General features: G+C 35.8%; 1 protein-coding gene across 1 annotated transcript in view; it reads right to left on the reverse strand.

Moving 5' to 3' along the window:
• ANXA10 (annexin A10) overlaps nt 1-6,989 on the reverse strand; it is a 33,349-nt gene extending 26,360 nt beyond the window's left edge. The window contains exon 1 of the mRNA XM_074866522.1: nt 6,900-6,989. Within this exon, the coding sequence (XP_074722623.1) occupies nt 6,900-6,917 (18 nt within the window). The 5' untranslated portion in view covers nt 6,918-6,989. The remainder of the gene's footprint in view (nt 1-6,899) is intronic.
• Nucleotides 6,990-15,517: the final 8,528 nt, after the last annotated feature.

The following is a 15,517-nucleotide window of genomic DNA, read 5'->3' on the forward strand; positions in this document are numbered from 1 at the left end:
GCAGGCTCTTTTAAAGTTAAACTGTTCTGGTCAGAACTCGAAATGTTAATTCAGCTTTAGTCTGCTGAAATTGGTTTAATCAGTGAAACTTTTTAAAAGAGGAAAATCTGCTAAAATACCCAAATTGTCCTGTATGTCCTTAATCATTAGGCTATTTTAAGACCCACACCAGCTTATATTAAAGAGTCAGGGACTACTTCCATTGTCTGGAAGGAAGGCAGACCAGGTCCTTATTGCTTTCTGTGACCCTGGGTTTAATATATCTGAGTTTCCCTCTGCAGAAGAGTCCCATTTTAATTATTTATCTGTAACTAGCTACTGTATACTTAATACTAAAATTCAAGGCAGTATTCTCTCCAGAATAAAACCAAGTATGCTCTGTGTCTGCCTTCTTCAAATAAAAGTGATTCAGCAGTTCGCTGGAGTACAAAATAACTAATTGACATAGGTGCTGAAATACAAAACTGCTAAAGTCAGGAAGATGGCTAGATGTGGTGGTGGTGGTGGTGGGGAATAAAAGATCTAAGATTCGTGCCCACATCAACCTTGTGATCCTGAATTTCACACTTAAAATGAACATTATGTTGCTCTTTTCTGTGAGCAGAAATTACACTTCATGTCAAAGCTAAATCCACAGCAGTGAAAGTTGTGCTGTGGTTGTCTTGGTGATGTCAGAGGAAGAATTAGGGGTACGTTCACTGAATATCATTTGTCTAAATACAATGCTCTCCAACCCACCCACACAAGTAAAATAAAACTGTGATTCAGAAGTAACAGAAATCTTTCTGAAAGTTGAGAAGAGCAGAGAAGACTTTGGATCACTTAACATTCTTTGTAGTAGGATTTTGTCCAAATCTATGATTAGTGTAAATGGAGGCTTTTTTATTGATTTTGGGGAGGTTTGGTTCATGCTCTTAGTGAGCAAAACTGTTTTACAACTTGCTGAGGAAAGCAAGGAGAGCTTGTTGATGGACAGTGGAGGGTCTCCAAGGTGGTCAAAAGGCTGGGAGCACTTGCCCTGTGAGGAGAAGGTGAGGGAATTGGACTTAGCCTGGAGAAGAGACAGCTTTGGGGGACCCAACGGCTGCTCTGCAGTACCTATGGGAAGAGCATCAAGACAATGGAGCCAGGCTTTTTGCTGAGGTCCACGAAGAATGAAAGGCAACAGTCATAAAACAAAGCAACAATGTTCTGGCTGGATGTGAAAAAGGCATCTTTTGCTGTGAGGATAACCAAGCAGTAGAAGAAGTTTTCTGAGGAGACTGTGGAGTCTCTGCCATCAGAGGTTTTAGAAACTGAACTGGGCAAATATCTAACCACCTTGGTCTGAATTCAGTGTTGACCCTGTTTTGAGAAGGAGGCTGGGCTAGATGACCTACCAACCCTCCATTCAATCTAATCATTCTATCATTTTTTTCAAAGTCATAATTTAACAGGAATTTCTTCAATAACATTTTAAAAGTAAGTAAACATTATCAAACACTCATTGGCCTCAGTGACGTGGGATTGAGTGATAAAGAAACTTGCATTACGCTCTGGGGGTCAATCCTGTAGCGTGTACACCAATTCCAGACATATACATTGAAGAATTCTAAACTTTTTGCAGGATCAGGCACAAAACTTGACTGGTGTTCACTGTACATAATGTGACTATTTGAGTTATCAGGCTGGTAAGAATTGTGTACATTGTCAGTATAACACCACTGTGAACTTCATGTGCAATTTATTTATGCATTTTCACTTCCCAAAAGGGAAAAAGGGAAATTAGCAAAGGTATAATCAGCATGGAGCCTAAGACATTTGACTATTGGGAGTGACAGTCTTTGATACTTGCACAGAAAATACAGTTTCTTACGGATATTAAGTGAGCCTAACTATAATGTCTGTGTGGAAGCTACAGCAAGCCAGTTTATCTTTACCAGTCATAAATCAATCCCATTAAAAAGATTCCTTCCCTAAATGGGTTTCAGTTATAATAATCTAGGGTGGATCCCATAGTAAGGTGTTCACTATTTCACCAGTATCTGAATGTAGTTACACCTTTCCAAAGGGACATTAGCATACGTTGAAACTGCAGAGCTGAACTTCTAAGCATCTGGAACCAGATAAGAGTCAGTGCATACAGCTCAGTATTCAGCTCTTTCATGGTATAGTAATTCTTTTTTTTTCTTTTTTTTTTTTTTTTTTTAAAAGGGAGGAGATACTTAAATATTGTTTTAAGGAAATATTGATCTAAAAAGCATGAAGAAGAAATATGAGCAAGGTCCTCAGTTGGTGTAAATGTACACAACTTTGTCAAATGTACATTACTTTGTCAGTAAAGCTTTGTTTTACACAAGATGATGGTTAAACTTAGATAATCTCCTAACTCCTCTCTTATCCACTTATCCTCATGTATCCTCATTACTAATACACGGCATGTTCCCACAGTCTTCATAATGAACCCTGTAAAAACTCATGCATTCTTCTGTGGCTCTTGCCAGATTTGCATATGTTTAGATATATTCATTAGGTACAGTGGACAGGATACAGTAACACTAAACTTTTCCTTCACGTTGTCTGCACTCAAAAATACCCATCCTCACAAGTGCAGTGTTTGCTGGCCAAACAATGTCACATTCAGTTAATCAGTTTGGGTGCAGGAATGTGGATTTTGTGGATATTAGGATGGTGTATTGTTTTAAAATACATTGTTTTGTGATACAAGTTGTTCTGTGAGCACTGCAGCTATTAACAACTGGTTTCTTCCAGATTCTTTTGACTCTATATTCCTACTTGCTTCCTCCAGCCACAACAGCAGCAGTTAATTTCTCCTCTTTGTTCCTTGAATCCCCATCTACATTCATAATCCATCAGGTCCTTTCGGACTCAGCTATGGGCTAAGTAAAAGATGGTTTGTCCTGTGACTGGGTCCAAAGTATGCATGTACTGCTTGGCTAATGCTAGGCCAACAGAATAAATGACTGTGGAGTTCAAACTGCTGTATTTTTTTAACTGGATAAAGACTTTGGTTTCCTTGTCTCCATTGAGCAGTGTTTTTACAAAACTTCGGAAGAGATTGCCGTTCCTCTGCTGAATATGATAGAAATTCACTATGAAATTCAAAGTTACTGGTAGGGACAGATGGATGGACAAATACATAGAAATACAAATTTTCTGAAGAAACTGGGGGGAAATGCCTGATATGGTCACTTGAAAGAACATGAAGAACTCCACAGTTTAAAAAACTGTTTTAATTTTGATATCTGGATTCTAACATCCCTCATCACATACACACCATTTTGCTGGAGCACTCTTTGCAAGCATAGTATTCAGCACGGCAGGGCTTTCTGCATTAGAAAGAAAATGGCTTCAAAGAGCAGATGAGGAAAGTTATTTCCAAGAGCTATTTGGCCTTTATATGAGTCAGTTTAGACCAGATGCTGTATGTGAGCATGAAGAAAAGGTTTTCATACTGTCTTTCTTCTGCAGCATCCTTACGAAAAGGATATCTATTATTCAGAAGGAAGAAAATCAACAATATTTTGCTTTCTTCCCACACAGTATCCAAGCACGTAAAGGTAAGCCAAACAAATCTTCATAGGTGATTCAGTGATTTTTTACTTTAAAGATTTTAATTCTCTTTCTGATGTCAAGATACCCTCATCTACAAAACCACAGATCTTTTTGCACAGAGGTGGTCCAGGTGGGCACTTTATACATATCTCTGTGTGTTTCCACATGTGCATTTAACTCTTTTGAAAGGAACTGGTTCCAAAACAGCTGTGCAGACAGAAGAGGTTTGTGTGGTGTTAGTGAAATGAATCAAAACAACGAGATTGGAAAGGTACTGTAAAATTTGTCATAAGTCTGAAAATGATACTTGCACTCTACCTCCCTTCTGTACGAGAATGAGGAAGTTACAGATTTTCCTGACCAAAGCCATAAGCAGTTCAACAAAAGTATCAGTGAAAGAAAGGCTGCTTTTATCAAATTATGATGTGTAAAGTTCAGGCAATTCAGTCTTGTGATGGAAAAAACAATCTAAAATATGAACAACCTTCTAATAATATTTGTTCAGTAAGTCATTCTGCTGATAACAAACAAAGTCAGTCTGAATGTTTCCCGTAGGGAATAGCTACAAAAATAAAATACTTTCTTTATTAGCTAGCTACATACTATAAGCTAGCTATACTTTTGCAAAGATATCCTTTGTGTGCAACTTTATTAAATTAAAATGTCAGGAATATTTTGATTTACTGAGAGTTTATTATATGTGTTACACTTCATTAATGATAAATTAATGGAAGGGGTACTTTTAAACATAGAAAATTATTTTTCCAAAGCTTCCCAGCTTTCCCTGTATATGTACCTTAGAGAGGTCACAGATGCCATCTTATCTAATTTCTGTTAGTTTTACCTCTGTGGTACTGTGGGGAGCCATTTTCTGTATGTAATCTGTGATAATGATGTTGCCCTGCATTGCTGAATTTGGCAGAAACGCTGCTGTTAACATTTTGTACATCTCATTCTTGATCTTGGGGGACTCCATCCTATCCAGTTGTTCATATATAACATATGTAATTACTAATATGGATAACATAAAATATAGAGGAGATAATCTTAAAGAACCAAGTAAATTTTGAAAGTAATACTTCCAATTATTTTTTCATATTTCTCGTGCTTCTGAATTAATGGTATATTAATGTTTTGGGATTCCTTGAAATATGTCTTTAAGTCTAAAGTGTGCTTTTAAGACTTGTTTGCAATCTAAGGTTGTGTTTAAGAAGAGCAGACAAGAAACCAGTGTGACAGCCTCACCACTCAGTCCTGTGTAAGCCCTGCTTTCTTGCTTGTGATTTGCTAGAAAGTAATTTTTCTTCTGTTTTGTTGCTGAGTCTCATCTGAGAAAGCTGCCATTGCTCCATGACCAACTTTATCTTGAGGAACCAGACATCCAGGGGAGAACGTTTGTGTGGGATCTGTACTACATGTCCCCCTTCTCTCTGGATGCCTCAACAGGGAAGTCTGCTCCACTGGTTAGGATCCAGTGTGCTGGTTCATAAAACCCCCTAATTTCTCTCCCTTCCCACCCCACAACACATGGAAATGCGAATAAAAAATAAAAATTTACCCAACCTGAGAATACATCACAATACTTTTCAGAGAAAGCCTATAATCAAGTTTTGATATCTTTCCTGAGACCGATATGAACCCCATTGTCTACAGTTGCTTCTCTGCTCTCTTACTTCTGTGATTACCAAAAAAAAAAAAAAAAAAAAGAAGGGCTAATCAGTGTGTCCTTATATGTTTAGAAGCAGAGGGAATAGAGGGGTGGTATTCACATCAATTGTTTTGGAGTATTTTGGTGCAATTCAGAAGATCAAAATTAGGAACTTAAGTTCCTTCTCTGCTCTAACTCTGCTCCTAAAGGCTGACTAACGCAGAACGATTACATTAAATTAAGCCTAAAATAGGTGGTGTAAACATCTCCAACAGCTAAGCGTTAATGAGTAATCTATTAGACTTTTCTGATAATACTATTAAACTATACCAATATTATTACAAATATAATAATTACCGATTTTAGTGACTTAAAAGCAAAAGAATTTCTTCTAGAAGTTATTTTATAATGTACCACTGTTAGTATCAGGCAACATACTATATGCGGATACAGTGTCAATCATTTAAATACAATTGGTCTCAGTAAATCAGTAGAAGAAACTGAACTTCCTGACTTTTCCAACTGAAATGGATCTACTAACTTTGTCAGATGGAGTTATGCTTCCTGTCTTCTTTTAATTATCAGGAATAGATTAATAGCATAGTAATTATAAGAGAAAATAAGAAACAAAGAAAAAAATCCCTTTTCAGTTCTTAACTGGTCTGATGAAGTATTACAAGATCCCAAATTGCAGAAAATCAAACACATTAGTAAACCCCATTCAATACCTATTACTTTAGAAAAACAAATATATGCAGTATAATTTTAAGGAAGAAATACTTTACTGATGAGATTGGAATAATTAGTGCAATTATACTTTCAAATAAAATAAGTAAGGGAAAAATGTTCATCTTTTAGAAAATTCTATATTCTGTAAATTATTGGGAAAGCACATGCAAAAAGCATTTGAGAGAAATGAATCATTATTCCTATTAATAATAATTAAAAGAATATGACAGTCCTTAGTGAACTTAATTATCAGGATGCCAGGTGCCAAAAGCAATTTCATATTTTGCTGTCATGAAATAATAACTATAGTAGCTTTCAGAATGGAGATTTAAAATTGCAGCATGAACTTTTATTTTCTTGCAGAGTGCTACTGAAACCACTTAATATATTGATACAATTTATTGATGGGGAACAATAATTGATAGCTTTTCCTATGTTATGACCCTTGTAGAGGTAGCATTTCTTTGCTTTAAAATATTTTTCACATTGTGAACAAAACCAATGTTTATAAATGCTAAAGCTATTCCATTACTTTATGCAGTTACAGACTGTCTTGTGAAAATATAAACCACCAAAATAGTGCCATGAATCGGTATCTTCTGAAAAGCTCACATTTTTATTTTTAATACAATTAGGTGATAGTATTCAAGCTTGTCATGTGTAACAGCTAAGTGCAAATATAGAAAACTCACAGAGTCTCACAAAGAGATAAAAGACAAATTATTTTCTCTTGAAAAGTCTAAAATTATGAGTCAGAAACTGATAATTCTTTATATTTTAATCTTCATTTCAGACACTTCATATATACTGTAAGAAACTCCAGAATTAGACCCAATTCACAAATAAATTAACTTCACCTGAGATTAATTTCTACCAGTGGAGGGAAATGGGTCCCAACATGTGTGATGACAATTCAAGAGCAGTGAAAAGTTTTGAAAGATTTCAGAGAATGGATCATTATACTCACATAATCTCCACAATACATTTTGATAAAAGTCTTCAAGTTCTGTTGAGATGAAAATAATAGCTTTCCTAGAGTAAAACTAACAGCTCGGTAAATTAAATTGTTATAGTTAACTCTTATTCTGTTTTGAAGAATTGAGAGAAACCATCCAATCAAACCGATACCAAGTATATTAGGCTCCAAGGTAGCAGTGAAGCAGGAACACTGCTTGGTACTGTACGTCCTTGGTTTTTATAGATTCACTGTATACTTAGTCATTAATCATATGTGAATAAGTATGATTATAACGTAAGTAAACAGAGTCATTAGCACAACACCCTCTGTTCTGTTCTGTTGATTTTAAGAATCAGAATTCAGCTAGTCACAGAATGAAATGCTCACCTAGAGAAAGTGCTTGTGTTAATGATTTACTTTTCAGACTGGGTCTGGTCTGGTTCCTTTTTCCTTCTGCTGAAATCACTCAGCTCATCACTTGTTCTAATAACTATTTGTACCTGGCATGCATAGAAAGATGCTTTATAACTCTTATGTGTTACCTGGAGTAATGAGGGCAGATCTTTGGAGTTCAGTGGAACTGTGTGGATGAGGGTCTTTTCACACAAGTTACAATTTGCAAAATCCTGTGAAGAGCTGATCAGAAATCCTGTAGCATTGCTCTATTTGAAGATTTACAGAGAATCCAAACTATCCAAGTGACAGCAAACCCACATTTTTCATAGCCAATACCATGTATTTTTTCTGTTAAGGATAACTATTATTGTGATAAACCATTGAGAAAATACAAAGTTTTCTCAAAAAAAGAAAAAAGGAATATGAAATAGAGGTGCAGAATCAGTCTATGTATCTTCTAGTACAACTTGAGTGGAAGGCATAGGCTACCATTAATTATCCTGACTGGGTACAGTATAGAGAGGTAATTTTTCTGCAGTAGTTGGACAGGAATAGTAGTTCAAAGTCTGAATTAAATGACTTCAAGTTTTCTTGGTTTTCTTAATGTTTCCATCACAGGCTTTGTAGCACTTATTAAAAGCTGGATTTAGAAGACTTTTAAAGAATCAAAAAAATACTTTATTTTGTAACTTTAATATCCTAGCAACTCTTCTAACCATTAAAAACTATCTCTGAGCTTGTATGAACTCAGCAGTATTGATTTGAGTACAAGCTTTTGCATGTCAGCCTGTGTTATGCCTAAGAAATACATATGTGTTAGAAATACTTGGAAGAGTTTCACAGAGAAGCATATGTGAGTGAAACATGGGCTTCAGACTGGCATGTCTCTTTTTTCACTAGGGCTATGGTAGATATTTTGTTTATTATAATTGTACCAAGCATTTACTTTAATCTCTATGTCAAGTGCTCTTCAAGGACACTTGGGGAATGTAGTCCCACTGTACAGCTAAGCAAAATGGTCCATAAAGAATCTGGTCTAGCTGGTTGGAAATGGCACATGTGAGGAGCTGAAGATGGTACTAGAGTAGGATCCAGTCTCCTGACAATATGTATTTTAAAGCAGCGATAAGAATATGAGAACATTTTAAGCCTCTCTTTTTCAGACTCTAATTTTACATGCATTTCCTTGCTGTGATTAAAATGTAATACAGTTAATCTTCAATACAACAGAAAATGGATTAAGTTTACAGGATTACAGTAAAGTTTTAGTCTGCTTGTGTCGAAACCTTCAGTGGTCAGGAACCATAGGGTGTAAATAAGTAGACAAAAATTATTGTTCTATGAAATGCTAATACCTGACATATAATGGAGGAAAGAACTGATTCCTGAACTAGATTCTGGTTTTAATGAATCTTTCTGAGTAAAGCTGTGAGTGAGTGTAGAGAAAATGGGGAAGTGTTCAGCAGAAGAGGAGGTTTCAACCTCCTTTTCCCTGTGAATGTCCTTTGGCTGTCCTTTCCTGCCGTCTCCCCTCCAAGTCAAGAGGCAGGGCTTACAACAAGGAAATGAAAAATATATCTGTCCAGGTAATGCTCAGCAAAATAGATCCAATGTTTGTGTACCAGAGTGAACATGTTGAACCTAATCTCACCTTTGGATTTTCTTTAAGACTCAGTAGGTCAGAGGTGTGAATAATTTCTAGAGGAGGAGCTTATCCTGTCCTTTGGGGGAAAACCAAAGAAGTTATGTTGCAAGTGGTTTTTGCAATCTCACAGTTAAAAAAATAGGTACTACTTGGAGAGACTGCAGAAGAGAGCAGAAATAATTACTTTTTCAGAAAGACAGGAAACACTCTGTTTAGACTAAAGAAAAGTGAAGGAAACCTTAACAGTTCAACAGAATAGAAGATATTGCAAGGGAAAGTGAAAAAAATAATTTGTCCTCCTGTTTGCAGTGGACTGGACAGATGAAAGGATCTTTTTCTGTTTCTCCCTCTATTTAATCTTTGCAATTCTCACCCAGGTATAGGGTGAGATTTTTATTACTGTTCTGGGCACCTGGTTTCTTTCCTTCGTCTTTTTCTCGCTAAAAAGTTTCCTATTTCTGTTCCTTCTTAATTTTCTTCTCTCTCACTTTATTAGCTGTTCCTCCTTTCTGAAGAGACTTAATTCCTTTCTGTAGGAATGAGGAGGGGTTAGTTCCCAGACAGTGGGATTTCTCACCTGTGCTAAACATTCTTCCTCAAAATTCCCTGGTCCTCTTCATTGATATGCCTAAGCTTAGACATTGCAACTGATCATTTCCATGTTGTTCTAATGGAAACCCTGAGTAAAAATAATGAGACATAATTAATTTCTAATTAGAGTTCCATATAATTCTAAAAAAGAATGGTTTAATTAAAGTGAGAAGTAAAAATTTTTTAATATGAAATTATTCTATTTGTGTTCCCTAAAAATTAGGTTTTAGCATATCAGTCACATATAAATTAAAAACAAAATTCACATTACTGATATAATAAGCTTCAGGTATTGCTCTGGAGTCTCCTCAGATAATTGAAATGTGGACGCTAACAACCCAATTTGTACTGCTGCTTTTGTCCAATATTACTGCAGTGGCAAGCAGTAATGTGTTAAAAGCATGGGACTTTGGTTTACGTGGTGGAAAGAAAATCTGAATATAATTGGAACTTCTGGAATTGCTAGCCCTCAGCAGAGTAGAGAATGCATGAGCACACAACACAGATCAAGAGGGAGTGGTGGAAAGATAATCTGTAATAACTCTAGTGTAATAGTAACAGTTTTGGGTGTTTGAAAAATCTGGCAATGGGAATTACACTCACTGTAGGATCTTACAATTGTGTAGAATCTTACTCACCATGATTAAATGAAGTATTTGGTGGTAAACACCTTAACACAATGAATCACCATAGGACCTATGAGTCAAATTTAACTTTTGCAACTTCCAAGTCTGTATTTATACTACAAAATAAATTTGGGCACTGATCTACCTGTCAATTCTCCTTAGGGTTGCCAGGGCCAAGTTCTGCCCTCTTTCTGAAAAGAGCTCTGAGCACGGTATGTGTACAGAGGAGGCACTACCAAATACTGTGAGGACCCCAGAGCTGCCTCACAAAAAACCTCCTCACTGGACCCCTTGAATGTTTTCTTTCTATCTGCTCCTCTCAAATGTGCAAGCTTTGTTTAATCTGCTTTTAGGCAAGGGAAGGTGAACATGAGTTTATACAGTTGTCACTGTATTTGCGATTTTAGGCTGTTTTCTGCATAGAGATTTTGTTTTTAATGGGATGGATATAGAAATCTCTTTTGTGATTTTTATCTAACATTATAGACTCTTTCTGCCACTGTAATTGCATTAATTTACAGCGTTTTTATAACTCTTTCACATTTAACTGTTTAGGTTATGTTTAAAACTATGGCAGATATGTGCTCCTGGTTTCCTAGGGTTCTGATCACTTGGTTTGGGGAACTGCTTGGAGCATGCTCTTCTCAACAAGAAGTCTTGGCTTCTTCCTGTGGAAGAATATATAATTTTTATATATTACTTAGATGTATTACTTAGATATATTTTTCTACTTTCATGCTGTGTTCTCCTATAAAGTTATTCTTGTTTCACGGTACAGTGCTAGTCTATGTGGGTAATGTGTGTTTTAAGGGTGTGAAGACTTTCTACAAATTTGTGTTTAGGAATGCAAGCAGTTGGTATGAATTCATTTTAAGGAAGATTTCTCACTCTTTGGACCTCACTTCTGCTGACAAGTTTACCTATGTTTCTAAAATTCCTATAAGTGTTTTCCTGAACCTTGAGAAAGTATGAAAGCAAACATCTGTATGCGTGTGGTATTTTTAACATCTGTGTTAATGAAGGACTCAACATTTACATTCTCAGAGCTTGGTAGCTAAATGAAAAATGACCGTATGTTTCCAGCCAAGAAAAACTTTTGATTAAAAACCTATAAAAGCTGTATAAAAGTATTTCAGCAGAACTTCTGACACTTCTGGAATGGTTGTATTTGAATCACCATGGATGCATTTTTTAAAATTTTATAGTTTAAATGTAAAATTGGAATGAACACAATAAAAAAAAAATTAACAAAGACAGTGGCTAACCTAATACCGCAAGGAAAATCACATTATTTCAAACTATTTTTCTCTCATTATCATGGAAGAAATTTTTCACTACAATAAAACTTTCCAATTATTTGCCTAAAAAAAAAGGAAAGGGAGGCAACCAAGAATAATTAATCGTGTAGCATGTAACTTTAATGGCAATGTGTAAATGCCAGTAGGATGAGTATCTGACCTTGGTATTGTCTTCCTACGTTTAACTTTATGTGTGCCTTTCTGGGAAGAGATTGTCTATGCCAAACAAGCAAAGTATGTATTTCTTGAGCCTCTGTTATTACCATGGCAACTGATAATTGGTATTAAGAATTATTTAACTTATGAACTGAACTGATTTTTATCCTTGTTCACAGATATTTTGTTTACAGAAGTTAGTTTAAAATGTATAGTCATGGATAAGACAATAAGATGTGCAGTACAGATGGAGGGAAATGTCATTGTAATTGTTTTTATGAATTTTAATACAATATATATTTGTCAAACAAATGCATAGCACTTACATTGCCTCAAAGGTTGTGTCTACAATAAAACCATTCTGCTTTGTCTAATTTATTATTCCTTTATTTGGAAGTTGGGGTTTTTTTTGTGTTTGATAGTTTATGTCTAATCCCGTTTCCCTTGTTTATCTCTCAACTATTGTATTTCCCAAGATTACAGTAATACTGAGCAAAAGATTAATGAGTGAAAAGGATAGACATTCAAATGAGCAAATTAAAGGCAAGGTCTTTTCACAACCATAGTTATTTACAGGTTGTATCTCATGCTGAGCTGTATTCTGCATATTTTTACTACTGCTTAGTAAATTATCCTGAAATTTGGGAAAGTTTTTATCAACTTCAGGCTTTGTTGTATATGAAGCTTAAAGGACCATTTGTCTGAGTAAAAACTGTGTGACTAACTTCATAATTCCCTTTTCCTGTCAATGTTTTGCCTCAGAGAAGTATCTACTAACCATTCATGTCTGTATACTCAATGACTATGTTTAACATTTTGATTTATTGTATGCTGTCCCCAGAAAACTAATATTATTTTCTTATTTTCCAAATTAAGGAAATAGTAGTGATTAAGTAATTTGTGTAATGTCACCTAGGAAGCTGGTAGCAGAGCTGGTAGCAGGTGTCAAGGCTTTCAGACCTTTTAGTAACGCTGCTCCCCTATGGTTAGTGCAGATTCCCATTTACAGGAAGACTGTCAGAAATGCTGGTGTAGTGAAAACAATCGTGTACGGTGATGGGTTGACTGAAGTATATCCCATTAAGGCTATCTCAGGGGAGTGATACTAATGATCAGAGATAAATACCACATAGTCTAGTTGGTGTAAAGTAGACTAGTTTTGATTTGCTGCTGCATGGGAGGGCTCATTAACTCAGGGTGAACACAGTGCCAACAGCTCTGTACTGCTTTTGGGACATGTGGTTATACATACCCACTTTGGGTATGTACTACACTGGGGATCTCTGTGCCACGCTCTGTTGTATGATGTGCCCAGCTTTCCTGTTTTTTTCTTGTCTAGCCGTGGTTCAAATGATTGTCTACTGTCCGTATGAGTAGGTGTGCACATGTCTACACTTAAGTCCTATGGTGGCATCTCTCTGAATTACATTTCATGTATACTAACATATACATGTAAAGTTCTCAAAAATACAATTGCTATGGAAATTGAAATTATATTGTGAAAAATCAGATGAAACAACTTGCATAGGAATTTGAAGAGAAGTTTAGTAAACAGAGCTATACTTTGAGGCACAAGGACCCCTTGCAAGGGTCCATATAAAAAAAGTGATTGCCTGTGCTTCTTTCATGCTTAAAATGTATGAAAATGCTTTCTTTTAGCTTTGCCCTAGGAGTTCTTCTCTTAGCAACTTCCCTCTAGTCATTCCTCTTTGATAGCTCAGAACACTAATTAGCATTTATAAGAAAAAACCTAAGCTTTAAATACGTTCACCATAGGAAGGAAATATTTGTATCAACTAAGACAGATTTCTGCTGACCTAGAAAAACTGGCTGTATTCCAGCACTATATGAACTATTTCTTTATTTTTACTTTCTTTAATGAATGTTAGGCTGTTCAAAGGGTGGTTGGGCAGGAGAATTAGGATGCTTTGTGAAGAGAATTAATTTATGCCTGAGGCAAATGTAAATTTACAGAATATAGTGGACCTGTGATATATTCACGAAGTTACGTGGTGAGGTAGTGGAAATATGGATGAGTGAAAATGAGTCCTCAAAGGAGCTGTTTTCTTATGCTTAAGCAGAATTCTTCTGAATACTACTTAAAACATTCTTAATGTTGTGCATAGTTTTCAAAAATGCCTTGTTTTATTAATTTCAACAAAATCCACTTTTGCTAGAGAGCCATAACAGAGGAAAAAGGTATTCCTTTGAGAAAATATACTCAGAAAGGAAAAAAATGTAGGAAGGTGCCATAAACCACATAATTATCCTAGCAGTAAGGTTCCTAAAACTGCTGCCTAAAATATTATTGTGAAATAAGGCACCAGTCACCAAATTTCTTCACTACTAATTTGTGTAGATGGCAACAATGTTTCATAGTGTCCTCGGTACAATGGTGTTCCAGTTTAAAATTAATATGGTTCTCTGGAAATACAGCTATATAAGGATGAACTCTTGGTTCTTTTTAACACAGTATGTTATTACAAACTTTATTAGTTTCTGTTGTGGTTTAACCCCAGCAATTAAGCACCACACATCTGCTCACTCACTCCCCTCCCTCCAGTGGGATGGGAGAGAGAATCAGAAAAAAACAAGCAAAAAAAGTAAAACTCATGGGTTGAGATAAAGACAGTTTAATAGGACAGAAAAGGAAAGGAAAACATTAATATTATTATTAATAATACTAGAATATACAAAACAAGTGATGCACAATACAGATGCACAATACAGTTGCTCACCACCCATTGACTGATGCCCAGCCAATCCCTGAGCCATGGTGTCCCTGAGCCAACTCCCCCCAGTTTATATACTGGGCATGATGTCACATGGTATGAAATACCCCTTTGGCTTTTTTTGGGTCAGCTGTCCATGCTGTGTCCCCTCCCAGTTTCTTGTGTCCCCCCGGCCTCTGCTGGAAGGGCAGTATGAGAAGCTGAAAAGTCCTTGACGTAGTATAAACACTGCTTAGCAACAACTAAAAACATCAGTGTGTTATCAACATTTTTCTCATCTTAAATCCAAAACACAGTACTATACCAGCTACGGGGAAGAAAATTAACTTTATTCCAGCTGAAACCAGGACAGTTTAATGACAGATAAATCATATAGACATGTAATTTATCCAATAACAGTTTCAAAATATATCAGATAATTATATAGAGAGAATTTATGGCAAGCACTTCAATGGTTTGATAAGTTTTATGAAGAACATTTAAGGATTACTTTATTTATACAATGAAATGCTCACTATGCTCCTATAGACAGCACATTACTTTTTTAATGAAATGTATATAAATAAAATACAAAATATTGTGAATTTAGGCAATTTGTTAAGTCCAGCTGTGTTTCGAAGATGTATCTGTAACTTTCTGCATTGATGCCTGGTTTAAATATTATAAGTCTTGTCATGCTATACCATAAACCAGCATATACAATGAATCAGTGGTTATAGACCACTGATTTACATAGACGCTTGTAGAAAACATAATGAATGTGTGATTTCCTGTATGCTAAGCTGTCAAATTGCAGCTCTGTTTCCATTATGCAAGCACTTGATCTTGCAGAGGATGGAACATTTCTCTACTGCATGCTTATACTGATAATGGATGTTGCTCATCTCCCATTCAGGCTCTCAGAAAGAAGCAAAAGGGCTGTGGGTGTGTATGTGGGGCAACTACAATTTATCTGGAGAGCATAGTTTATTCGTGAGCTTTTGTTTCTCACAAGGAACTTTTCTGTTGTAATGACATGATTAAACCCGTCAGCATGTCTCCCACCATAAAGACTGAGAAATACAATTAGCGAGTTGTTTACAGCAGAGCTGCAACTGCTGTGACTAAAGTGTTATTGATAGAGTGAATCAACTTCTGTGAGAATTGTTTTCCAAAGATGAGTTTAATAAAGGTTTGATATGAT

Source organism: Strix uralensis, chromosome 4, assembly GCF_047716275.1.
Source record: "Strix uralensis isolate ZFMK-TIS-50842 chromosome 4, bStrUra1, whole genome shotgun sequence".
Taxonomy (NCBI): domain Eukaryota; kingdom Metazoa; phylum Chordata; class Aves; order Strigiformes; family Strigidae; genus Strix; species Strix uralensis.